Source organism: Pantherophis guttatus, chromosome 7 (genome assembly GCF_059756535.1).
Source record: "Pantherophis guttatus breed Tessera chromosome 7, ASM5975653v1, whole genome shotgun sequence".
NCBI lineage: Eukaryota > Metazoa > Chordata > Lepidosauria > Squamata > Colubridae > Pantherophis > Pantherophis guttatus.
Window position 1 is genome coordinate 11240396 of NC_142069.1, and position 27786 is coordinate 11268181.

The following is a 27786-nucleotide window of genomic DNA, read 5'->3' on the forward strand; positions in this document are numbered from 1 at the left end:
GTTGGTAGGAAACTGATGCCAATTAATTTGACTCAAAAATCTCATCCGTTATTTCTAATATGAACACAGAATGCCTTTCTTTCATAATTATTTGCCCTTTCATAGTTATTGTACTCTCAACATTATCAACATGTCAGAAAACCTCGAAGTAAGGGTCCAATAATATCCCATGTGATCAGAATGGTCTTTCTTACCCAATGCTCTTATCACAAGCATCATGAGTCCGACTGCAAGTGACTTCAGATCTTGAGGTACAGATCTAACAAAGGGCAAATCAACCATATTAGTAATTGTGCTTCTATAGGGTTTGCCAAAAAAATAATAATCTAAAAATAGGTTTAACTGACGGAGAAAGAGCCCTTATGTTTTTTTTCATTCCTGTTGCTGTGCTCGGATTGACACAAAGCAATTCCACAAAGCAGTTGGTATAGTGGTAGGATTAGGAATGAGAACATTTAGGGATTCACCGGTTGGCATTGCAGTGGGACTGACATGGGCTAGCGGGGCTTCGCAAAACCCAGCTGCTTGCCAGGAGACCCTACAGGGCCAAAGCCACCCTGGAGGGGTGGTGAAGATAGGAGGGAATCTTTGTCGATTGCAAGGAAATGGCAATTTCCTCACTTGATCCAAAGAAACCCTCCTGACCTGCAGCAGAGACGACGGCCAAAGCTGTGACAACTGGGACAAGAAGAACTAGGACATTTAGAGTGTAATATGCTTGTGAATGTGAAAAGTTCAGGTTTGATTCCTGGCAACTTCAGTGAAAAAGATGAGATTTTGAAATGGCCAGCTATCCACTTGTCTCAAATTGTACAGGGTCTCCTACTTGAGCAGGGGGTTGGACTAGAAGACCTCCAAGGTCCCTTCCAGCTCTATTGTGATTGATATCAGAAAGTCCTCCTCTATGTTCCTGGACAGACATAGCCAATCAAAGCCAATGATGCTAGACTCAATGGATCGAAGAACCAATTACAGAAAGTGTTTCCCCTGCGTATTTCAGTTTCCATAGTATGAGGCTAATTGGGCAACGTGCACTAGAATAGTGAATATTATTGTGTAACTCCTCTCACTCCACACAATCAGAACTGGAAAGAGATACAGAACAGATTTTCACAGCTCCCCCACCCCCCAAACAAAATTGTAATTGTCTTAAACAGTTTCTGATTTCTCATCTCCCCTTGTAGTAAAAGCAAAGACGAATAAAATTCTATTCATATTGAGGCATAGTGAAGCTGTGGACATTCAGATACTGCTGAACTAGCAGCCTCAATCAGCAGGAATGAAAAATTATGAATGATGGAAGTTGTAGTCCCATAGGTCAACATTAAGATTTCTCCATACTGCATAAATATAAATATAAATATCGTCGTCCCGATATAGTCAGTTGGCGCCATCTCTGACTATTGGGGGCGAGTCGTTGGCCCCCACAGATGGGGTTCGCAACTTGGGCATCCTCCTGGACTCGCGGCTGTCTTTAGAAGAGCATATGACGGCTGTGGCCAGGAGGACTTTTTATCAGGTTCGCCTGATTCGCCAATTGCGTCCCTTTCTGGATCGGGACTCGTTACGCACGGTCACTCACGCCCTTGTCACCTCATGCCTGGATTACTGTAACGCTCTCTACATGGGGCTCCCCTTGAGAAGCACCCGGAGGCTCCAGCTGGTCCAGAATGCGGCCGCGCGGGTGGTGTTGGGAGCAATGTGGCGCTCTCATGTAACCCCCCTCCTGCGCGAGCTGCACTGGCTCCCGGTGGTCTTCTGGGTGCGCTTCAAGGTTTTGGTTACTATCTTTAGAGCGCTCCATGGCTCAGGACCAGGGTACTTACGAGACCGCCTCCTGCCACCAATAGCCTCTCACCGACCAGTTCGCTCCCATAGAGAGGGACTCCTCAGGGTGCCGTCGGCCAAACAATGTCGACTGACGGCCCCCAGGGGGAGATCCTTTTCTGTGTGGGCACCTACCATCTGGAACGGGCTTCCCCCGGAGTTACGAAACATCCAAGACTTACGCATTTTCTGCCGTGCCCTGAAAACGTTTCTATTCCAACAGGCTGGTCTGGCCTAACTCTCCCTTTTTAAATTGGCTTTTAAATTGGCTTTTGGATCAGGTTTTGGACCTCTTTTGGATGGATCTGGATGTTTTAATCTTTGAGCCAAATTGCTTGATCTGTTTTTTAATAGTTTTTAACTTCTATATGTATTTGTATTTATTGTGGCTGTTCACCGCCCTGAGTCCTTCGGGAGTAGGGCGGTATACAAATATGAAAAAATAAATAAATAAATAAATAGATAAATAAATAAATAAATAAATAAATATACCCTACAGCAGGGGTCTCCAACCTTGGCGACTTTAAAACTTGTGGGCTTTGCTGGCTGAGGAATTCTGGGAGTTGAAGTCCACAAGTCTTTCATTTTCATTTTTTCCATTTTATTTAATTTGTATACCGCCCTACTCCTGAAGGATTCAGGGCGGTGAACAGGCACAGAATAAAACACATAGAATACAAAAATTAAGAGCAGAAGTAAAATCGAATTAAATCAATTTAGCCCAAGACAAATTTAAAACCCCTGGTTAAGAACAAATTAAAATTTACAATTAAAATTTACCTTAAAAAAGAATGGGAAAGGTTAGGCCAGACCAGCCTGGTGAAATAAAAAGGTCTTAAGAGCGCGGCGGAAGGTGCGTAGATCTGGGATCTTCCGTATCTCCAGGGGGAGCTCATTCGAGATAGTACGTGCCCCCACAGAGAAGGCTCTCCCCCTGGGGGCCATCAGCCAACATTGTTTGGCTGACGGCACCCGGAGGAGTCCCTCTCTGTGAGAGTGTACCAGCCAGTGGGAGGCCGTTTGCAGCAGCAGGCGGTCCCATAAATAACCAGGCCCTAAGCCATGGAGCGCTCTAAAGGTGGTAACCAAAACCTTGAAGCGCACCCGGAAGACCACCGGGAGCCAGTGCAGCTCACGCAGGAGAGGTGTTACCTGGGAGCGCCACGTCACTCCCATAACCACCCGTGCGGCCGCACTCTGCGCCAGTTGGAGCCTCCGGGTGCTCCTCAAGGGGAGCCCATGTAGAGAGCATTACAGTAGTCCAGGTGGGAAGTCTTAAAGTTGCCAAGGTCAGAGACCCCTGCCCTACAGGGTTTTATAGGGGGGGAAAGGAAATTAGACAAACATGAGGAGGAATTGTTTTAAGAAATATTCACCTCTTTGACTTTTGTAAAAATGGAACCATAAAAATAGTTGACTTGGATAGACCCAGTGTGACATATTTTCCTCCATTGCTATCTCTTCACTAAAAGGCAGAAACTACAACATGTTTGGAAAGATATCATTGAAATAGCCTAAGGCCGTGATGGCGAACCTATGGCACGGGTGCCACAGGTGGCAGGCGGAGCCATATCGATAGGCACGCAAGCTCAGCTCTGGAACGTATGCGTGCGCCAGCCAGCTGATTTTCGGGCCTTCTGGGCCTACCAGAAGTCAGGAAACACACTGTTTCCGGCCTCTGGAGGGCCTCTGGGGTGCTGGGGAAGGCCGTTTTTGCCCTCCCCAGGCTCCTAGATAGGCTCTGGAGCCTGGAGAGAGCAAAAAAACAGGCCTACCGGGTCCACCATGCCATCATGTGTCAAAAGTGGGGGGAGCACAAGGGGGCAGCGGGGCGCATAGAATTATGGATGTGGGCACGCGTGCGTGTGACCCCACCACACTCCCCCCGCTTTTGGCATGCAATGGCAAAAAGGTTAGCCATCACTGGCCTAAGGAATAGCTGGAGTGCTTAAATATTCATAGGTTTCTAGGGTACATTTATTTTCATTGAGGTTTACATTTTTTTTTTTACTTTTAATTAAAAAAAAATCTGGATGGAATCTTAAGTAACTATACTGTCTTATTGGCTATTTACTTAACTCAAAGGCAGGGAATCATGACCCCTTTATGACTTGTAGACTTCAGCTCCCAGAATTCCTGAGCCAGCCAAGCTCCCTGAAGTCCACAAGTCATAAAGGGTCCATCATTCCTCACCCCTGACTTAACTCATTCCTTACCTGATAAAGAGCATGTACATAGGCACACTACCCAGTGAGAACAAAAAGGAGCTCACAGCTTTGACAATGGTGTAAAAGATAAATTTTTTTGAGCACTCATCACTTCTTCGGCATTCCCCCCACACCGCCGAAGAATTCTTCAACACAGCATCAGCTTTCTCAATGCAGCTACAGTTGTGAAAAACCTATGAGAAAAAGCATATGGAAGAGTAAAGGGCGTCTCACATCCCCCATCACTTCAGTTACGAAATGGAAACATCTGATGAATGCATCTCTAGGACGGTCTGGGACGCGGTGACTCAGTGGCTAAGATGCTGAGCTTGTCGATCGAAAGGTCGGCAGTTCAGCAGTTCGAATCCCTAATGCCGCGTAACGGGGTGAGCTCCCATTACTTGTCCCAGCTTCTGCCAACCTAGCAGTTCGAAAGCACGTAAAAAATGCAAGTAGAAAAAATAGGGACCACCTTTGGTGGGAAGTTAACAGCGTTCCGTGCACCTTTGGCGTTGAGTCATGCCGGCCACATGACCACGGAGATGTCTTTCGGACAGCGGTGGCTCTTCAGCTTTGAAACAGAGATGAGCACCGCCCCCTAGAGTCGGGAACGACTAGCACATATGTGCGAGGGGAACTTTTACCTTTACCTTATGATGGTCTAGATCAGGGGTGTCAAACTCAAGGCCCGCAGGCCAGATCCAGCCGGCAGGGTGCTTGGATCTGGCCTGCAGGGCTGCTCTGGAAACAGTGAAGGACTGGCCCATCGTGCCTCTGGCAGTGAGAATGGAGCCAGGGAGGGCTGCATGGAACCCTCACAAGCTCCTTTTTCACTGGCAGAGTGCAACAAAACAAACTATTAGCAAAAGTGGCATTTGATCACAGGAGTGATGTTGAGCTGGCCACGCCCAACATGGCCACACCCACCCTAACATATCTAACATATCACATTGTTGATGCTGTTTATAGGAGTTGACATGATGACTTCTTTACTTTGATTATGGGTGTTTGAAGGATCCTGATATCTACTGTTAATCACTGCAGTAGAAACGTGTTTATTTATTTCGATCCCGTCTTTATTATTTTTACAAATAACTCAAGGCGGTGAAACATATCCAACGCACTTTCCTCCTCCTATTTTCCCCACAACAACAATCCTGTGAGGTGGGTTGATCTGAGAGAGAGAGTGACTGGCTCAAAGTCACCCCGCTGGCTCTCGTGGCCAAGGCTGGACTTGAACTCGCAGTCTCCCGCTTTCTAGCCTGGTGCCTTCACCACTAGACCAAACTGGCTCAAACCTTGCTCTGCGAATTTAAAAATGAAGCCTTAGACTTTGTGTATCTTGTTTAAAAGAAAAAGTAAGGAAGCCAAAATCCTCTCATGTGGGTTTTGGGCCTCTCATTTCTTCGCTCCTCAGCTTCCAGCCCAGACACATATGTGGAAAAAGTCATTCTCTCATCCTTACTGTTTCTTTCTTCAATCCGGTTATGTTTTTGCACCCAGCAAAACAGGCCGACACATATGTCAGTCCGTTATCTCCACAAACAGGATCCCACTGGGTTGTAGAACAGGTGCAGTTGGCATTGCAGGCTGAAGATAAGGAAAGCTGGTTCTGAGCAGCCGTGTTCCTTTAAAAAAAAAGGGGGGGAGAATTGCACACTTAAAAGTTCTCAAGGAATTTCAATATGAAGCATCCAAAATTGGTTTGGATATCTATCTATCTATCTATCTATCTATCTATCTATCTATCTATCTATCTATCAATCTATCATCTATCATCTCTATCCATCCATCCATCCATCCATCATTTATAATTTATCATCTATTATCTATCATCTATCTATTTTATAATCTCTATCCATCCATCCATCCATCCATCCATCCGTCTGTCTGTCTGTCTGTCTGTCTATCTATCTATCTATCTATCTATCATCTCTATCCATCCATCCATCCATCTATCGTCTATCATCTATCGTCTATCATCTATCATTTATCATTTATCATCTATCAACTATCTATCTTATAATCTCTATCTATCTATCTATCTATCTATCTCTATCCATCCATTCGTCCATCCGTCCATCCGTCCGTCCGTCTGTCTGTCTGTCTATCTATCATCTCTATCCATCCATCTATCTATCTATCTATCTATCTATCTATCTATCTATCTATCTATCTATCTATCCAGCCACCCACCCACCCACCCACCCACCCACCTATCTATCTATCTATCTATCTATCTATCTATCTATCTATCTATCTATCATCTCTATCCATCCATCCATCCATCTATCCATCTATCATCTATCATCTATCATCTATCATCTATCATCTATCATCTATCATCTATCATCTATCATCTATCATCTATCATCTATCATCTATTTTATAATCTCTATCCATCTATCAATTCATCCATCTATCTATCTATCTATCTATCTATCTATCTATCTATCTATCTATCTATCTATCTATCATCTCTATCCATCCATCCATCCACCCACCCAAAATGCCAAAATCAAGAAGAAGACCATTTCTAATGGGATACCTTAACTGGAATCTATTGATCATAGCTTACAGCCATGGTGTAAACTTATCTTGGTTCTCTGAAAAGGACCATCAATGCCATACACACCTGGATGGCCTTTCAGCACACATACACGCACCACAAGCTTACAGAGACGTATGCATACTCACACACATATCAACATATTGACCTACCTGTCATAGGTCACCGTCAATCCAGCCACCGGATGGTTGTCACAACCCAGAATTAGATACAGAAACGTCAAGGCGAATCCGATGAACGATACTGTGTATCCCATTTTTGTGGCAGAAATGATTCCTAGCTTGTACTTTTTCATGATGAACCCACTTAAAAACATCCCGATGAGGACCATCGGCAAAATGGCAACAGCTGAAATAGATATAAAAAATAAACAATGAGAAAGTGAAAGTCGCATTCCTTCCTTGCTATCGGATACTCAAGATGAGCAAAAGAAACATGGACATAATTGCAAACAGAGGGAAGAGGAGTATAGGTAGTCCTTGACTTACAGTAGTTCGTTTGAAGTTCCAACAGCACTGAAAAAAGTGACTTATGACTGTTTTTCACACTTACGACCACTGGAGCATCCCCATGGCCACATGATCAAAATTCAAATGCCTGACAACTGGTTCGTATTTATGACAGTCGCAATGTCCCAAAGTCATGTGATCTTATGACAAGCAAAGTCAATGGGGAAGCCAGATTCACTTAACACCCGTGCTACTAGCAATAGCAATAGCACTTAGACATATGTACCGCTTCATAGTGCTTTACAGCCCTCTCTAAGCGGTTTACAGAGTTAGCCTATGGCCCCCAATAATCTGGGTCCTCATTTTACCCACCTCGGAAGGATGGAAGGCTGAGTCAACCTTGAGCCTGGTGAGATTCGAACTGCCAAATGGCTGGCAGCTGGTGATCAGCAGAAGTAGCCTGCAGTACTGCACTCTAACCACTGCGCCACCACAGCTCATGTTGTTGTTACTAACTTGACAACTGCAGGGATTCACTTAACCAATGCCGTTTGGGTAAGAAAGGTGTTACATGGGCCTCCAGAACTGTATGCAATGCTGCATTCTGTGTCAGCTATAACTTCTGAATATTCTTCAAAGCTAGCCCCACATAGAGTGTGTTGCAGTAGTCCGACGGACATGAGATGACCAGTGCCTGAATGTCTGATCACGGGAAGTCATGATCCATTAATTATGTACTATTGACAAAATTAAAAATAGAATCAAATTTACATTTTATTTTACATACATACACATGCACACGTACATACATATTGCAAATTGCCTCTCTCGTTTGTTTCTCAAAGTCCACCGCCTTTGAAGTGAAAATATTGTTCCTTGATTTACTTGGTCTATCAGGAAACTGTGGTACAAGCAGATGTGGGTGTGTATGTGTGTGTAAAGAACAAAAAAAAAAAAAGAACGAGACAGAGAGAGGGAGGGAGGGAGACTTGCCTGTTATAAAATTAGATCTCGACATTGACTGTCCATATTGCTGCTCCATATATTTTCCCTGGTAGGTCATATAACCAATAAAACTACTAGTATTCAGCAGCGATGAGCACAATAGTAGTAAATACAATTTGTTCCCCAAAATTCTCTTCAGGGACTTGAAGAACTCTGGGGGGTAAAAGGAAAGAAATATGCCTGTTAGCATATTGTCCGAAGATGCTTCTGTGGTCATGTGGTCAGCATGATTATGGCACTCAGAACCTGTTACCTTCCCATCAAAGTGGTACCTATTTATCTACTCGCACTTGCATGCTTTTGAAGTGTTCTGGCCCGCCAGCTGTCAGCAGAGCTGGTGGCAGACTCGGACAATGAGGAGGATGGGGAGGAATTTGGGCCAGTCCTGAAGTCTGGGGAAGGCTCTGATGGATGCTCTGCGCCAGAAGCAGAGATAGAGCCAAGGCCATCCGACATTTCCCAGCTGCCTTCGTAGTCGCAGATAAGTGGGGAAGAAGAACAGCTGGGGCCTGTTCCAGATGCATGTATGCGCAGAGCTGTCAGGAGAGGAGAATAACTGAGGAACAGGAGCCGACTTGGGAAAAAAGGCACACCTGGACGCTGAATGGTCCTTCCCTGGCTGGGGAATAAATAGAAGCAAAAGGGGAGTGGTGGTTGCAGGAGACAACCGTTCGTATTTCTTTCAGAAGATTTGCTTATCGTGGTTCGTGCCTCAGAAACTGCTTGCCAGGAATTAATTTACAGCTCTGCGACTGGAAGCTCCCAGCCTGGCAAGTATCCCAAGGAACTGATAAGGTCTGTTACTGCAATTAACCCTTTGCAGGATTATTGACTGGACTTTTTTTATGTGTGAATGCCATGAATTCACAGTAGCTAAATAAAGAGGGGTTTTTCGGGGCAAAGAGTCTGTTTCTTGGTTCTGCTAAGGCTGGGTCAGAACAGATATCCAATGTCAGGGTGCTCCTGAGTAGACTTGCCTACTATGGAAGTTTACATGGAGATGCCAGTGTCCCTATGAGCTGAGTGGTGATGGAGGAAACTCTGGTTCAAGGTCTGAAACATCAAGACTACGAATCATGGTTGCTAGAGCTGTGGCTCTAACTCTGTGTCTAATATTCTGATTTCCATATCTCAGTTCTTCTCCTTTTGCCTTTCACCTCCATGATTGACCCCTCCTGATCTTCTCTTCTCCCACTACAACAGATCTTGAAATCTATCAATTTTCTCATCCTTACTGCGGAAAACAGTCCTCATCCAATTTTGACCCAGCCATATAGTCAGCTCTCCTAAAAGCCAGCTCTTGATCCTGGTTGAGACTTGCCACAGCTAAACTGAATCATTTCAATGCTTACCGTTTAATTGTCCAGCGTCTCCCTTTCCACCTTGAATATCAGGCTTCTGTCCATAGCTATTTTTAGCATTGCTTTCCATGGGTTCCAGGTTTTTCTGAATGCAAGCATCCTCCTTTTTGTCCAGACTTTTAGGCAGGAACAAGAAAGGGATTCCAGAAATCAGAGCGATGACACCGGCAACTAAAAAGCCCATCCACCATGCACCAACCCAACGCGCATCAGTTGGACTGATAGTTATTGCATCTAGAATAAGGAATGGAGAAAGCTGAATTCCATTGTCTGGAACATTGGTCTCATGGAGCTTTGTCAAGTCTGTGCGCATTTCACGGAATCACAAACAACAATGCAGGTCATTGCTTTCATAAATGTACAGGGTGAATGTCAGCACGGAAGAGGCTCTTGAAAGTTTGAAGGGAAGGGGAGAGAAATGAACAAGGCAAGGATGTGTCCTCAACAAGAATTGAAAGAACAGGGTATAGACATTGATTGGTGGCCATATTTACAAATAGAATCAAGGAATAAAACAGATCGGGTACAATTCGGATTCCAAAATGAACCAAATGAATTGGATAAAATTTTACAAGGAACAGACGAGGAAATGATAACCAAAATATATAATTACTTATTAAAATATAAATCAGAGGAAGAAGTGATTAAAGAAAACATGATAATCTGGGCAAAACTATTACTGGGTATAGTATCGAATTGGACAAATGGGAAAAATTATGGACTGGTCTTGGTTTTAAATATGGCTTCTACTGCCTTTTCCTTGAGCTGATTTTTTTTAATGGTTCTGAGTTGTTGTTTTTTTTTATTTAGAAGGGGACTATTCTGCCCTGCTAAGCAGGGGTGAAATGCTCCCGGTTCGGACCGGATCGTTCGATCCGGTAGCGATGGAGGCGGGTGGTTCGGAGAACCGGTAGCAAAAATCTCTGCCCCCCACCCCCTCATGCCCAGCTGAACCACGCAATCATCAGAGGCTTTTTTTTTACTTTTAAAAGCATTTTTTCTACAACCTCTTCAGCTAAACAAATGCTTTTAAAAGTAAAAAAAAAAAAAAGCCTCTGATGATCCCGCGGCTCAGCTGGGATCATCAGAGGCTTTTAAAAGAAAAAAATCCTTTTTTTCTTTTAAATGCCTCTGACGATCAGGCAACTCAGCTGGGATCGTCAGAGGCATTTAAAAGATAAAAAGGGTTTTTTTCTTATAAATGCCACTGACGATCCAAGCTGAGTTGCCTGATCGTTAGAGGCATTTAAAAGAAAAAAAAAGCCTCTGCCGATCAGGCAACTCAGCTGGGATCGTCAGAGCCTTTTGAAAGCATTTTTTTTACAACCTCTTTGCCGAAGAGGTTGTAGAAAAAATGGTTTTAAAAGTTAAAAAAAAATTGGCCATTCCCACCCAGTCACATTACCCACCACCACCAAGCCACGCCCACAGAACCGGTAGTAACAAATTTTAGATTTCACCCCTGCCGCTAAGAGTTATGTTTGCTTTTAGTTTTGCCCTTTCCAGTTCCACCATATCCTTTCTCAAATACAACGACTCTAGATTTACAACACCAGCCAACTTAGCTGGTCCGTTCTCCTTCCATCTTACCCATGTCCACAAAACCAACGTCCACGTAGAGTCTGGCAAACACAGATCCCAGGAGAAAACCAAATAGTGGCCCAATCATGGCTGAGGTGTGCAAAATGCCTGCAGGAATAAAGAAAAAAAACCCAGCATATGTTATGTATATTCTTCACTGTTTTGTTTAGTCCATACCGGGGGACACTTCTAATATTTGACGCAATGGATAATGCAGCTGCAAAGATACACATTGAATGCACTGTGTTCCTCCCACTCCTCATTATAAAACCAGCAGTCCCTTTCTGAAGCTAAAGACAGATGCTAATGTTCTTAGAAGAGATAAACCCGTGATGGTGAACCTATGGCACGCATGCCACAGGTGGCATGCAGCACCCTCTCTGTGGGCACATGAGCCGTCACCCCAGTTCAGCTCTGCTGTGCATGAGCGTGCGCCTCCCATCATTCAGCTGCTCATCTGATCTCTGCTGCACATGTGCGGGGGCGGGGGGCTTGCGGGGGAGCCACACGTGCATGCAGGTGGTACGGCACAGGCACAGGGGCCACGTGTGCAGGGTGGGGTATGTGCAGGGAGGGCGCGTGCATGGCTGGGGAGTGGGGCATGAAGGGGTACATGTGCATGCACAGGGGGCGGGGTGCATGCTGGGGGACCGTGTGCGCATTGCATTTGGGGGGGTTTGGGCTCACGGGCAAGCTTTGGGCACTCGGTCCAGAAAAGGTTATAGCCTGATAAACCTTTACCCATCTCAGAAGCTGAGCAGGGTTTGTTGCGGTTGTTAGTTGGATGAGAGACTGCCCAAGAATTTGAAACAATATCCTGGAAGAAGACAGTGGAAAACTACTTCCGTAATCAACAGATTTGCAAGGATGCCTTCATCAAGAGCAGGGATCTCCAAACTTAGCAACTTTAAAGACTTGTGGACTTCAGCTCAACAATGGCTGGTTGAGGAATTCTGGGAGTTGAAGTCCACAAGCCTTAAAATTGCCAAGTTTGGTGATCCTTGAACTAGAGTTATGGTTATCAGGAGAGCATCTTTGCTTCGTATCAAATACTTTATGTTGTTTTCACAGCTGAGCTAATAAAGAGGCAGGTTTTCATAGCCCTGGAAGGGACTTTGGAGGTCTTCTAACAATAACAGAATAAAAGAGTTTGAAGAGACTTTGGAGGTCTTCTAGTCCAACCTCCTGCTCAGGCAGGAAACCCTATACCAGTGATGGCTAACTTTTTACATCACCGCCTGCTGACCTGCGTTCCAGAAATGGCACGCAAAACCATCCCGCCTGGACCGCACAGCCTTGCTGGCCTTCATACGCGTGGATGTCCCGAAACCCGGAAGAGCAGCATTCCATCGTGCATGCGCGCGCCGGCACCTGAACTTCTGGTTTCCAGCGTGGCTGTGCGCCTGACGAAAAGCTGGCCGTCACACATATGCCCAACAGAAACCCGGAAGTTAAATTGCCGGCGCGCAAATGCATGATGGAATGCTGCTCTTGCGGGTTTTGGTCCTCCCCTGAGCGCGAAGGCCAGCTGACTGGCACGCGTGTGGGCACAGGAATGCGGAAGAAGAACCAGCAAGGCTGCGCATCCTTCACAGGATGGTTCTGCGTGCCGCTTCCGGCACACATTCCATAGGTTCGCTAACACGGCCCTATACCCATTTCAGACAAATGGTTGTCCAATCTCTTCTTAAAAACTTCCAGTGATGGAGCACCCACAACTTCTGGAGGGAAGTCGTCCTATTGATTAATTGTTGTAACTGTGAGGAAATTTCTCTTTAGTTCTAGGTTGGTTCTCTCCTTGATTAGTTTCCATCCATTGCTTCTTGTCCTGCCTTCAGGTCAGTGGTGGGTTGCTACCGGATCACATCGGATCAGGTGAACTGTTAGCGGTGGCAGCGGGAGGCTCCACCCACCCACCCAGATGCTTCTGCGCATGCACAGAAGCGCAGCGCATGCACACACACAAGCGAACTGGTAGCGACGGGATTTGGAACCCACCCCTGCTGCAGGTGCTTTGGAGAATAGGTTGACCCCCTCTGTTTTGTGGCAGCCTCTTAGATGTTGGAATACTACTATCGTTAAACTAGATATACCAACTCATTCTTTATATGTTTTAGCCTTCAGTCCCCTAATCATCTTTGTTGTTCTTCTCAGGCTCTTTTTTTTCTAGAGTCTCAACATCTTTTTATATCATGCTGTTGTGGCCCGTCAGCGGCCTGTGCGGATTGTAGCTGATCTGACAGCGAGGAGGCTGGTGTGGTGTTGCGCCAGCAGCCTGTGCAGCTGGCACTTGAATTGGACAATGAGGAGGCTGGAGAAGAAATGGTGGCAGAGGCAGGGATTCAGCCAAGGCCTTCAGAACCTCCAGAAGCTCCTTTAAGTGAAGGGGACGAAGAGGAAGAGCCTCTTCTCGATGCACGGGCGCGCAGAGCGACCAAAAGAGCCTTGGTAGTACAGTGGTCTAAAGCACGCTGTTATTAACACCAGCTGCCTGCAATTACTGCAGGTTCAAATCTTGCCAGGCTCAAGGTTGACTCAGCCTTCCATCCTTCCTAAGGTAGGTAAATTGAGGACCCAGTTTGTGGGGGCAATAAGCTGACTTCGTATAAATATACAAAGGATGAAGGCTATTGCTTAGTGCATTGTAAGCCGCCCTGAGTCTCCGGAGAAGGGCAGCATATAAATCAAATAATAAAAAAAAAAAGGCAGGAGTGGCTCCTCAGGCGGAGGTCTCCTCGAGAGTAAGGCTTGGGGCTAATTGGCCACTCCCTTAGCCTATTTAAGGAGGAACGCCGACTGAAGCAATTTGTAGGGAACAACTTCAGTTCACTCTACTTCACGTCTGGATTCTCTGCAAAGTGCTTCTGGGCTTTCTGCCAACCTTCGTAAGATTGTGATTACTTTATCTTTGGTTTCTTGTAGGCTGTTAAGAAAGTCTATTAACAGCCTTTATTTTGAAAAAGACTGAGTTATTTTAGTAAATTTAAGTTTTGTACAAACTTTGTGTGTGCTGTATTCTTTGGGGTCCATAGCTGGGACAGAACACATGGTTTTTATAGCAAAACTGGATGCAGTATTCCAAGAGTGGTCTTACCAAGGCCTTATAAAGTAGTACTAACACTTCACATGATTCTATCCCTCTATTAATACAGCCTAGGACTGTGTTGGCTTTTTTTCCCCTTCAGCTTTTCATGGGAATATGGATCACGAATGCCAATTTCTATTATATCCAATAATGAATAGAATTAGCTGTGAATTAGCTAAATTCGGCATCTGATAATTTAGGAATTGCCCCCAACATGCCGAGAAGTAGGAAAACCAAAACTTAAACCATCCCAGTTTGAACATTGCCTATCTCTTCAGCATCATTAAGTTCAGATCAGGATTTGACAGACAAGCATTTTGGTCATTACTGATATATAAAGGAACATCTTCTTCTCTAGAGAAATCATCGAGGTACGATATGCCCAGAGGAGTAATTGGGGTTTCTCCAATTCCACGTAGCAGATTCCCCAGCAAGACGAAAATCCATGCATAAGATGTAACGATTTTATGGTCGCAGTCTGCAAAGAATAACAATCGTGGCAAGAAAAGTCATTACGTGGGTCATACCTTTTGCTACAAAACACAGATCGTCATACTTCTGCAGTCTAGAGTGCAAAATAATGAGTGTGGTGAAACAGAAGACGGAGGTATAATAGCAGGGGTTTGGTTCTAAAATATTTTACTACCGGTTCTGTGGGCGTGGCTTATTTTCTGGGCGTGGCTTGATGGTCATGTGACAATTATTTAGGATTTAGCAGAGGTACTGGTCTACCAGGCTTTTAACTGTTTGCAGAGCTGTACCAATCTGCCCATTTATTTTTGCAGGCACTGATCTACTCATGTATTTTTGCAGGCACCGGTCTACCCATTTATTTTTGCAGGCACTGATCTACTCATGTTTTTTTGCAGGCACCGGTCTACCCATTTATGTTTGCAGGCACTGATCTACTCATGTATTTTTGCAGGCACCGGTCTACCCATTTATTTTTGCAGGCACTGATCTACTCATGTATTTTTGCAGGCACTGGTCTACCCATTTATTTTTGCAGGCACCGGTCTACTCATTTGTTTTCTTTTAACACTGATCAGCTGTAGGGCGGCCCTTTGAAGCCCCACGGCAAGAGTTTAAACAGGTTTTTTCCCTCTAGCCATCAGCTGGGACTCAGGAGGCAGCAATAGATTGGGGGTGGGACCAAATAAAAGGTAAGAATAACATGGGTGGGTGGGCGGGGGGTGGGGGGGTGGGGGGACAGAACTGGTTCAGTCTACTGGCTCGGGAGAACCGGGCCGAACCGGGAGGAACCCACCACTGTATAATAGAATAAAAATGTGCTTATGATAATATATGACCAGCAATAATATATGGCTCTGTCGTTTGTCAGGTTTGGTCCAGCAACCAAGCAGGGCAGGTATAGATTTCAACGGATAGTTAGGACTGCAAAAAAAGAAAAAAAATTGCAACCAGCCTGCCTTTCCCTGAGGACCGGTATACTGCACAAGCCAGAAACAGGGCTGAGAAAATACCGTGTTTCCCTGAAAAGAAGACATGTCCCAAAAATAAGGCCAAGCCTGATTTTTGGGGTGGGCCTAAATATATGCCCTCCACTCTCTCTCACTCACACACACACACAGGTCCCTCAACTCAACTCTAGATCTAGTTGATCTTCGAGACCGCCTTCTACCGCCTAACTCCCAACGACTGGTAAGATCCCACAGAGTTGGTCTCCTCCGGGTCCCATCAGCGAAACAGTGCCGGCTGGCGGGCCCGCGGGGGAGGGCCTTCTCTCTGGCTGCCCCAGCTCTCTGGAACCAGTTACCTCCTGAGGTCCGGACCATCCCCACCCTATTGGCCTTCCGAAAAGCGGTGAAGACCTGGCTTTTCCGGCAGGCCTGGGGCCATTGATCTCGCTCTTGCGATCCGGCGAGATCCGGCCATGAATGGCGTGAATGAGTTTTAATGTTTTTAATTTTAAAATGTTTTTTATAATGATTTTAAATGCATTATGAGCCACCCTGAGTCTTCGGAGAGGGGCGGCATACAAATTGAATTAATAAATAATAATAATAATAATAAATAAATAATAAATAGTCTAATCTAATCTAATCTAGTCTAGTCTAGTCTAGTCTAATCTAGTCTAATCTAGTCTAATCTAATAATATAATATAATATAATATAATATAATATAATATAATATAATATAATATAATATAATCTATCTAATCTAATCTAATCTAAGCTATTATCACCATAGTAGCTAACCATCAAGAGATATTCTTTAGTATTAATCTGTACCAGAAGCAGTGATATTAAAGTGCCATTTCCTGGATGTTTTCATAGTCAGGTACATCCAAAGAATGATACTCAAATCAGGATAAATCCGGCCAGCTATACTGTCACATTAGTTGGGTGATGTTCCATCACCTTTTCCATAGATTTGAGCATAGTTTCCACATACACACACCCTATATGTTCTAACGTAAGCTCTTTTTTTTTACGTGCTTTTGAACTGCTAGGTTGGCAGAAGCTGGGACAAGGAACGGGAGCTCACTCCGTTATACATACATATATTTGGTTTAAAAAAAATCCATGATGGATTTCTTTGCTTAATGTGGGAGACTGATATCCTCTGATGACACAATGAGCTAAATAAATAAAAGATTAGGGTCACCAAAGTAGGTGAAATTAAAGAGTATTGTTTTGTTGATAATAGGGAGAACTTTGGATTGGATCTTTGGAATGACAGGCCTCCAACACCTTAACAGTAACAGAGTTGGGAGGGACCTTGGAGGTTATCTAGTCCATCCCCCTGCTCACGCAGGAGACCTATACTCGGGATTCGAACCGCCGAACTGCTGAGCTTCCTGAGGACCTACAGGACCTACAGAACTAGCTACAAGTTCTAAAGGACCTTCTTAGAATCTAAATCTGTAATGCTGAATAACCAAAATTGACCATTTTGGAGCAGATTTGTTGATTATGCTTCAATCAATACCAACTCTCAAGATCATGTCCTACTCCATGAAGAAGTCCCATGTCGAACTTCTCCCTTTTACCTCTCATAGTGTGGTGTCACCATAGTCACCTAATGGTATCATTCTGGAGGGAACTTCTAATGAGCAAAGATGACACGTGAGTATGGAAACGTTAGATTATAATTTGTGGTAAGAAACGTAATACGTTGCAGCGAAGACAAGAATTAGTATATAACATTTTGATTTACAGGCAACTTTAGACCAGCAATTCAAAAGACAGGTCAGAATAATCTATTATTCTTACCTGACCTTGGCATCCCTTTTATCTTGGGCGAATCCTGGGGATTTAATAAGCAGGGGGAGAAACTGGAAATGTTGTTTGATGTGAAGGATATTGTGTCATATTGATAACTGGAAAGGAAAGAGGTTAATCCTAGTGTGTGTACAAATACATTTAGAAGTACTGTTTTTTCGGAATATAAGACACACTTTTCCCCCCTAAAAGAGGGTGAAAATTTGGGTGCATCTTATACACTGAATGTAGTCCTGCCCACCCGCCAGCCCCCACCTTTGGCCTCTGCCTCCCAGCAATTTGCCTCCTTGCAGCAAACAGCCTGTTTCAGTTTCAGCTTCAGCACAGCTTGATTAGCACAAGCAGTTGATAGTCCGTTGGATCCGCGTCCTGCCCATCAGCTGTTTCAGGGTGCAGGGATTGCCATTGCCTATTGCCACCTCCATGCGCTCCATTTTTGGCCTCCGCTGTTTGCTGTTTGTTGCAAGGAGGCAAATTGCTGGGAGGCAGAGGCAGGTTTTTTTCCCTTATGTTAATCAGACTGTGCTGAAACTGAAACTGAAACAGGCTGTTTGCTGTTTGTTGCAAGGAGACAAATTGCTGGGAGGCAGATTTTTTTTCCCTCCCCCAAAAAGGTAGGTGAATCTTATAGTCTGGAGCGTTTTATACTCCAAAATATGGTACCCTTTCTCTGGCTGGAAGAAATGAGACATATTTAGCATTTTTTAAAATATACAGTTTACTGTTAGTATGACTATCATGGTTAGTTGTGGTTTATTTTATAATTTTACATTGCCTTGACCATTTTTTATAGTTGTAGATGTTACTTAAGAAGTGACATCTTCTTGGTATATATCAACCTTGCAACTCTGAAGATACAAACTGCCCACTGCCACTTTTAACCACGTATTTACTACAGCAGGTTCTTCCTAAATTTCATTCTCTGACCATTGATCACTGAGGTTTTCTCCCTCTCTCTCGCTTCCTAGGACAATTAGATGCAACCAACTTGACACAATCCATTTGCTTCAGCCAACTCACTGCTGCCAACTCATTACAGGACAATTTGCCATGGCCAATTTGCCCTGGGACAACTCGACACAGGGCCAGAGTTACACTAATATCAAATAAATGGTGGAATAGACTCATTAAATAAAGCATGCCAAAAAAAGAGAGACAAAATGAAATGTGAATGGCAAAAATGAAAACATTTTTTAAAATTATTTTTAAGTAATTAAATTGAATTGTTGAATTTGTCCTGTGTTGAGTTGACGCAGGTGAGCTGGCCTCAGCAAGTTGTCTCATTCTGTGCCTTAGACAAAATCTTTTTCCCTCATCCCCCAAGGTCATCCTCACATTCCATTACATTTCTGTTAGATATCTTTTATTATTATTATTCATAAACATTTTAAATTCAGTGTATTGTCAGAGTATATCATTTACAAAAGAAAAACAAAGAAAAGGCATTAAAAAGTATTAACACATATATTAGTAACAGTAGTAATAATGTAAGAGTAATTTAGCTATTTATAATTCTGTTCAATATATCGACATTTATAGTTATAAACCATCTTTATCTTTAATTCATACGTGACAATAATCTTTCTTCATCTAATTTCTATCTCTTCTCTCTAACCACTCATAAAATCTATTCCATATCAAGTAATATTCTGTGTCATCCTTGTCTTTTATTTTTAAAGTCAGTCTGTCCATCTCAGCACAGTCTAGCACAGTGATGGCTAGCCTTTTTGCCATCGCATGCCAGGACCGGGGGGGGGGTTACGCATGTACGTGCCCCCACCTATAATTCTATGCACCCTACTCCCACCCATGCATGCGCCCCACCCCGCTCCTGGCACATGATGGCCCGGTAGGCCCATTTTTCTCTCACACCAGGCTCCAAAGCCTTTCTAGGAGTCTGGGGAGGGCAAAAACAGCCTTCCCCACCCTCCCAGAGGCCCTCCAGAGGCTGGAAACTGCCCATTTGCCAACTTCCGATCTCACCAGAAGTTGGCAAATGGGCCATTTCCGGCCTCCAGAGGGCCTCCGGGAGGGTGGGGAAGGCCATTTTAGTCCTTCCAGACTCTTAGAAAGGCTCTGGAGCCTGGCGAGAGAGAAAAACGGGCCTTCCCCACCAACCCCTGAGGCCCACCGGAGGCAGGAAACAGCCTGTTTCCCTACTTCTGGTGGGCCCAGAAGGCCCAAAAATCAGTTGGCACGCGCCGGACCTGAGCTTGCATGCCCACCAATATGGCTATGCGTGCCACCTGTGGCACACGTGCCATAGGTTCACCATCACAGGTCTAGCATTTTTTGAATTATATCCTCATCTGGTGGAGTATGCTCATTTTTCCAGTATTTTGCAAATATGATCCTTGCTGCTGTCAATACATGCAAAACTAAATATGTGGTCCCTTTATCATAACCCTCCAGCATTATTCCTAACCATTTCTGTTAGATATCTATGCTCAAGCATAGTAATTCTATTTTTTCAACTTGTATTTAGAGGCAGGAATACTATACGAAACCCCCCACCCATTCCATTGTTTGTACAATATGGGTTTCCTACTTCTCTATGACTTACAAAACGGACGTAGGTCCTTTCCGAACACCCCTAGATGAGACAAATCTAAATGATTCACTCACATATCTGGTAGAGTCTCTTATGGGTTCCGCATCGATATTTTATGAACCTTTTACAATAAAGTTCTTCTACGAAACGAGATGAAAAATATCTCTTTTTCTCACTCTCATACTTACTATCCCATGAAGAAATGAGGCAATACCATCAAAAAGCTCCCCAAAGACATGATAAAACAACCAAAGGCGATGATCTTTGGCCGATGAAATTTTGCCCCGAAGTAACTCACAAATGCAATCACCAACAAATTTCCTGGGAAGATAAGATAGAAGGTCTCCGATACAAGGAAAACCACTACAAGATGCTCCATAGATGGTATCTAGCCCCGGCCAGGCTAGCAAAGATATATCCCAATATACATCCCAACTGTTGGAAACGTGGCCATGGTCAAGGCACCTTCTTTCACATGTGGTGGACATGCCCGGAAGCGAAAGGATATTGGAGTAAGATCAGGAGATGGTTACAAGAAATAATTGGGGAAGATATTGAATTAACACCGGAAATATTTCTCCTGGGAATAGTAAAGAAGCCATACGGAAAGGAAAGGATTCACTTAATGATCCATATAATTACAGCCGCCAGACTGGCTTATGCACAATATTGGAAAGACAAAACCCAACCACCAGAAGAGCTTATAATAAGGAAAATATTGGAGTGCGCAGAGATGACTAAACTAACATATGAAATAAATGATGATGAGAAGTCAGATTATTATACTGAGTGGGAAAGGTGGTATAAATGGATGCATGATAAAATGAAAGAAGGAGAAAAAGGTGTGTTAAATAAAGGTAAAATGTAACTTGAAATATCACCAGAAATACTTTTTGTATATAGTCAAAAACACTGCACATCTGATATTAATAAAAATGTCAATATACTTATGTTTTTTTAAACTCAATAAAGTTTTTTTCAAAAAAAAAAAAAAAGATAGAAGGTCTCCGTTAGGCCATGATGCCATACAGAACAACAGAATAACAGAGTTGGAAGGGATCTTGGAGGTCTAGTCCAGGGATCTCCAACCTTGGCAACTTTAACACTTGTGGACTTCAACTCCCAGAATTCCTCAGCCAGCAAAGCAAAACTGGCTGAGGAATTCTGGGAGCTGAAATCCACAAGTCTTAAAGCTGCCAAGGTTGGTGACCCCTGTTCTAGTCCAACCCCCTGCTCAAACAAGAGAGCCTGTACCACTTCAGGCAAATGGTTGTCCAATCTCTTCTTAAAAACCTCCAGTAGTGGAGCACCAAAAACTTCTGGAGGCAAGTCGTTCCACTGGTTAACTCTTCTTACTATTAGGCCATTTCTCCTTTGTTTGTTTGTTTTGTTTTATTAGATTTATATACCGCCCTACTCCCAAAGGACTCAAGGCACAAAATAAAATACATAGATACAAAAGTTAAAAGACATAATTAAAACCAGATTAAATAATTTAGCCGGAGACAATTAAAAAATCCCAATAATTTAAAACAGATTAAAATTTTGATTTAAAAGAATTTTAAAACAGGGGGAAAAATTAGGCCAGGCCGGCTTGCTGGAATAGAAGAGTCTTAAGAGCATGGCGGAAAGTGCGTAGATCCGGGATCCTCCGTATCTCCGGGGGGAGCTCGTTCCAGATAGTGGGTGCCTCCACAGAGAAGGCCCTCCCCCTGGGGACCGCCAGTCGACATTGTTTGGCTGACTGCACCCGGAGGAGCCCCTCTCTATGAGAGCGTACTGGCCAGTGGGAGGCTGCTTGTGGTAGTAGGCGGTCCCGTAAACAACCAGGTCCTAAGCCATGGAGTGCTCTAAAGGTGGTGACCAAAACCTTAAAGTGCACCCGGAAGACCACCGGGAGCCAGTGCAGCTCGCGCAGGAGAGGTGTCACATGGAAGCGCCATGTTGCTCCCATTACCACCCGCGCGGCCGCACTCTGCGCCAGTTGGAGCCTCCGGGTGCTCCTCAAGGTTGGTTCTCTCCTTGATTAGTTTCCATCTTGTTCTGCCTTCAGGTGCTTTGGAGAAGAGCTTGACTCCCTCTTCTTTGTGGCAGCCCCTCAGATAGTGGAACATTGCTATCATGTCACCCCTAGTCCTTCTTTTCATTAGACTAGACATACCCAGTTCCTGCAACCGTTCTTCATATTTTTTTAACTTTCAGCCCACTAAATCATCTTTGTTGTTCTTCTCTGCACTCTTTCTAGAGTCTCAATGTCTTTTTATATATATATATATTGTGGCTAGCAAAACTGGAATGCAATATTCCAAGTGTGGTCTTTCCAAGACCCCATGCTAAAGTTATACATTTATACCAGTGGTGGGTTTCAACATTTTCTACTACCGGTTCTGTGGGTGTGGCTTGGTTGGTGTGGCATGGCATGGTTTGGTGGGCGTGGCTTGGTGGGCATGGCAGGGGAAGGATACTGTAAAATCTTCATTCCCAGCCCACTCCAGGGGAAGGATACCATAAAATCTCCATTCCCTCCCGATCAGCTGGGACTTGGGAGGCAGACAATAGATGGGGGCGGGGCCAGTCAGAATTTTTACTACCGGTTCTCCGAACGACTCAAAATTTCCGCTACCGGTTCTCCAGAACTGGTCAGAACCTGCTGAAACCCACCTCTGATTTATACGCTAAGTACACTAAATTTATATTCTAAATAAATAAATTAGGGTATGACAATTGCTGAACGATGTTTAATTCCAGCTGTCAGAGGAATTAAGACCAAGGCAGTTTTTGGGCTTCTGGATACCAATCAAATTTGAACCCTTTTCTCCCAAACCAGAAAACAGTGGTCAATAATATAATACCTATGGCCTCAAACCCTCCCATTGTCTTCCTGGTTTTGGGTTCCACCTACCCATTTCAAAGCCTCCGTCGATGAAGCCAGCTGTTGAAGAAGGAATGCCAAATCTCCTTTCCAGTTGTGTGATGGAACTTTTCATCATGGCCCCAGCATATACTTTACTAAAATATGAAAATGCCAGGGCAGCAAGGAAAACCTGAGAAAAGATGGGATTGAGCGAGAGGGCAGGAGAAAGACAGAAAAAAATGAGAACTCTAGTTTTCTCTAGAAAAATGAGACTAATGTTCCCAGCCCTTAAAGAATTCACAATCTTTCCAAGAATAAGTCTGGATTTCCTCTCTATCCCATCCCACCACCAAAAAAAGAGAAAGCTAGGAGATCAATGGTTTTAGCCACTTTTCAATGGCAAAAGGTTATTTTAAAATTGTATATAGGTAGTCCTCGGCTTATGACCACGACTGAACCCAACACTTCTGTTGCTAAGCGAGACATATGATAAGTGAAGTTTTGCCCCACTTTACAACCTTTCTTGCCACAGTTGTAAAGTGAATCAGTAGAGACGTGGCTTAGGAAAGCAACAACATCCAACAGAAATAACATAAACCCACAATAAACACACTGACAAACAACAACAAAATAGTAAAACCAAACGACAAACCAACGAAGACTAAGTCCTTCCTTCCTTCCCTCCTCCCATTTCTCTCTTTTTTCTTCCTCTCTTCCTCCCTGCCTTTCTCTCCTTCCGTCCTCCTTCTGTCCTTCCCTCCCACCCACCCTCCTTCCTTCCCTCCCTCCATTACTTTTTCTTCCTTCCTTCCTTCCTTCCTTCCTTCCTTCCTTCCTTCCTTCCTTCCTTCCCTCCTTCCTTTTCTCTCTCTTTTCTTCCTCTCTTCCTCCCTGCCTTTCTCTCCTTCTGTCCACCCTCTCTCCTTCCCTCCCTGTTGGATGCTTATCCTACGGTTGGGTAGATAATATATAGAAAACTATGTAACTTTAACTGCTACAAAGATGACTAATTGGCAGACATAAAAAGAAGGCAGGAAGTTCATTCACTGCTGCTCCTGCTATTAGAAGGTTGAACTGCCGAAAGGAACTTTGTCTGTGTTACTGAAGAGAACTGGAATTGTAAGCAAACTATGTTTTGTGTTAAACCGTGATTATTTGAAGAAGTGTTATCTTTGTTTTGAGAAGCCAAGTTTGTTTGCTTTACTACAAGTAAAGACTGTTTATTTTTCTACCAACATTCAGAGTCTGTGAGTATCTGTGTGTTTTGCTAAGCAACGTATCTATTCGCTGTCTGGTCCGTTGCACCACTTTGGAGAGGGCAGTTTTACCCTCAACACTCCCACCCACCCTCCTTCCTTCCCTTCCTCCCACCTTCCCTCCCTCCGTTACTCTTTCTTTCTTTCTTTCTTTCTTTCTTTCTTTCTTTCTTTCTTTCTTCCTTCCTTCCTTCCTTCCTTCCTTCCTTCCTTCCTTCCTTCCTTCCTTCCTCTTTCTTTCTCTTCCTTCCTTCCTTCCTTCCATTTCTCTCTCTTTTCTTCCTCTCTTCCTCCCTGCCTTTCTCTCCTTCTGTCCTCCCTCTCTCCTTCCCTCCCACCCACCCTCCTTCCTTCCCTCCCTCCCACCTTCTCTCCCTCCATTACTCTCTCTCTCTTTCTTCCTTCCTTCCTTCCTTCCTTCCTTCCTTCCTTCCTTCCTTCCTTCCTTTCTTCCTTCCTTTCTTCCTTCCTTCCTTCCTTCCTTCCTTTCCATTTCCCTCTCTTTTCTTCCTCTCTTCCTCTTTGCCTTTCTCTCCTTCTGTCCTCCCTCTCTCCTTCCCTCCCACCCACTCTCCTTCCTTCCCTCCCTCCCACCTTCCCTCCCTTCCTCCATTTCTCTTTCTTTCTTTCTTTCTTTCTTTCTTTCTTTCTTTCTTTCTTTCTTTCTTCCTTCCTTCCTTCCTTCCTTCCTTCCTTCCTTCCTCTCTTTCTCTTCCTTCCTTTCTCTTCCTTCCTTCCCTCCTTCCTTCCTCCCTCCCTCCCTTCCTTCCTTCCTTCCTCCCCCCCCCCCAAAAAAAAAAACTGGCTGATAATTGCTTAACTATTATCCGGTTTGTCAACATTGTCTTTTCCCTTGATTAAATAAGCTAAAAGCTACAATCATTGGTATAAAATGATTACAGGTGAGTTGACAAAAAAGATCCCAGATTGAACTTTGGGATGTTTATGGCTATGCGGCACATGGTAATCAAAGGTCAGGGTTTTGTCCAGTTCTTGTTTATCTACTAGCTAGCAGATGGATTGGTTTGCTGAAGGGGACTGGAAAATGTCGAAAGATATGCTTTCATTCTAACGTATCTTGAAGAGAGAATTTGGTGGAATATTCAGATCAATTCCCCCGATGCAGTGATGGAAATGTCAGTTTTCTTGACCCATGAATTGATCCCACCTCCTAGAAAGAAAGAACAATGAAATCTTCCAGGGCAGGGGTGTCAAACTCGCAACGACATGTTGTCATCATGTCATGTATCGCAACTTTTTTCCCCTTCCCTAAACCGGGGACGCATCTGGCCCGCAGGCCACGAGTTTGACACCTCTTTCCAGAGGATTGCACTGTTCCAGTTTAAGACTGAAAGATCTTGTCTTTGTTTCTCCCAAATCAGAATAGCTTTAGATCAGTAGTGGGTTGCTCCCGATTCGGTCCGGTTCAATAGAACTGGTAGTAAAACCAGCGGGAGGCTCCGCCCACCCACCACGATGTCATCATGGGTGATCTGCGCATGCGCAGCTTCTGCGCATGTGCAGAAGCACGCAAACGTGCGGTCCCTTTGCGAACCGGTAGTAAAGATAAGTAGAACCCACCCCTGCTTTAGATACAGATTACCAGAGTTGGAAGGGACCTTTTAGGTCATCTAGTCCAACCCCCCCGCCCAAGCAGGAGACCCTACACCATTTCTGACAAATGGCAGTCTAGTCTCTTCTTGAAAGCCTCCAGTGATGAAGCTCCCACAACTTCTGAAGGCAATTTCTGTTCCATTGATGGATTGCTCTCACTGTCAGAAAATTCCTCCTTATGTCTAGGTTGAATCTTTCCTTTCAACAACTCATACCAGTCACAAGTGCTCAAGAAGTTGCTTGAGAAGGGAAACAATGATAGCTTGGGCAAAGAATTCTGGATATTCAATTGATCTAGAAAAATGGCAACAATTATGGGAAAGGAATGATAAATTAACAATGTCCACTGCATATAAGGAAAATCAATATAAAATGTTTTATAGATGGCACATGCCATCTGAGAAAATGGCAAAAATGTTTAAAGATAAATCAGCCAAATGTTGGAAATGTCACCAGTTACCAAGGTCTTATTACCATATGTGGTGGACATGTTCAGAAGCTAAAAACTATTGGAATAAAATTAAGACATGGCTGGAAGAAATGACACAGCAACGTATTGAATTTAAACCAGAGCTGTTCCTATTGGGTATCCTCCCAGAAAAAAATTAGTAAAGAAAATATTTATTTGATTAGACATGTAATAATAGCTGCAAGGATTGTTTATGCACAAAATTGGAAAGCAGAGAAAACTCCTTTGGAAGGAGAAGTAATTAAAAAAAAAATTCTAGATTGTGCAGAAATGAACAGATGGACTTTGATGATTAAAGAACGAGAAGAGTCAGAATATTTTAAAATATGGAATCATTTCTACCATTGGTTAGAAAAGAGATACAAATAATTAAATTTATAGTTATGTATAAAAAATGTTATGACTAGAATATTGTGTTAGTGATGAATTGCTGTAATGGACTGGGCGAGAATGAAGACAGAAGAAACACAAAAAGAAGAATCTTGGGAGATAACACCGAGATGTCACATGGAAGGAATGACTGATGTATTAAATGTTTGTTTGTCTAAAAAAAAAAAAAAAACTTTTATAAAAAAAAAAAGAAGTTGCATGAGAAGGGTGGTTGTGTGTTTTTAAACCAGATTGCCAGAAGATCCATTCAGGAGCACCCAACTACTTTGAAATGACATTTCTCCAGTTACGCTTCCAATGCCATTCACACAAAGATCTTTTGAAACAGCCTGCAGTCTCAAACCTCTGATGGCAGAGGGACGATCACCCGATGCCAGGCCTGGAAATACCATGTCTTTATCTGGAAAGCCTCACTGTTGCAAAATTTAATACATTTTCAATTTTTAAAAAAAGAATAATAATAAGTTATTAAACCTTGATTCCTTGACAGCCGGTTGTTTTTTGCTTTAATGGTAGTTCTTTGGTAGTTGTCTCCTCTGGTGGTTTGGTGTTTATTTCCATGGCTGATTTGTTCATGGGGTCAATATCCGGCTGTGTCATCATTAGGTATCTTGGATGGAAGATAGAAATAACATTCTCAGGTTATTGTTTCACTAGCTGGATACCCATCCTTCGCTACAAAACTATGTGATTGGGCTTGATAAATCAACACTTACAGGTTGAAAATTAATGAATAGTTACGATCGGCCGCTCCTCTCCCCTTCTCTCCCTCAGCCTTGCCCCACAGAAGCCTATCCTATCCTATCCTATCCTATCCTATCCCCTTCTCTCCCTCAGCCTTGCCCCACAGAAGCCTCCCCTATCCTACCCCCTTCTCTCCCTCAGCCTTGCCCCACAGAAGCCTCCCCATCCTATCCCCTTCTCCCCCTCAGCCTTGCCCCACAGAAGCCTCCCTATCCTTTCCCCTTCTCTCCCTCAGCCTTGCCCCACAGAAGCCTCCCCTATCCTATCCTATCCTATCCCCTTCTCTCCCTCAGCCTTGCCCCACAGAAGCCTCCCCTATCCTACCCCCTTCTCTCCCTCAGCCTTGCCCCACAGAAGCCTCCCCATCCTATCCCCTTCTCCCCCTCAGCCTTGCCCCACAGAAGCCTCCCTATCCTTTCCCCTTCTCTCCCTCAGCCTTGCCCCACAGAAGCCTCCCCATCCTATCCCCTTCTCCCCCTCAGCCTTGCCCCACAGAAGCCTCCCTATCCTTTCCCCTTCTCTCCCTCAGCCTTGCCCCACAGAAGCCTCCCCATCCTATCCCCTTCTCCCCCTCAGCC

General features: G+C 44.1%; 1 protein-coding gene across 1 annotated transcript in view; it reads right to left on the reverse strand.

The window, feature by feature from the left end:
- LOC117680107 (solute carrier organic anion transporter family member 1B3-like) overlaps nucleotides 1–27786 on the reverse strand; it is a 43180-nt gene that overhangs the window by 5021 nt on the left and 10373 nt on the right. Inside the window, exons 3-14 of the mRNA XM_087873013.1 lie at nucleotides 26939–27074; nucleotides 22784–22925; nucleotides 20070–20202; nucleotides 17322–17428; nucleotides 14413–14562; nucleotides 11009–11107; nucleotides 9410–9652; nucleotides 8046–8210; nucleotides 6756–6951; nucleotides 5500–5662; nucleotides 4044–4228; nucleotides 195–259 (exon numbers count right to left, since the gene is read on the reverse strand). Of these exons, the coding sequence (XP_087729139.1) occupies nucleotides 195–259; nucleotides 4044–4228; nucleotides 5500–5662; nucleotides 6756–6951; nucleotides 8046–8210; nucleotides 9410–9652; nucleotides 11009–11107; nucleotides 14413–14562; nucleotides 17322–17428; nucleotides 20070–20202; nucleotides 22784–22925; nucleotides 26939–27067 (1777 nt within the window). The 5' untranslated portion in view covers nucleotides 27068–27074. The remainder of the gene's footprint in view (nucleotides 1–194; nucleotides 260–4043; nucleotides 4229–5499; nucleotides 5663–6755; nucleotides 6952–8045; nucleotides 8211–9409; nucleotides 9653–11008; nucleotides 11108–14412; nucleotides 14563–17321; nucleotides 17429–20069; nucleotides 20203–22783; nucleotides 22926–26938; nucleotides 27075–27786) is intronic.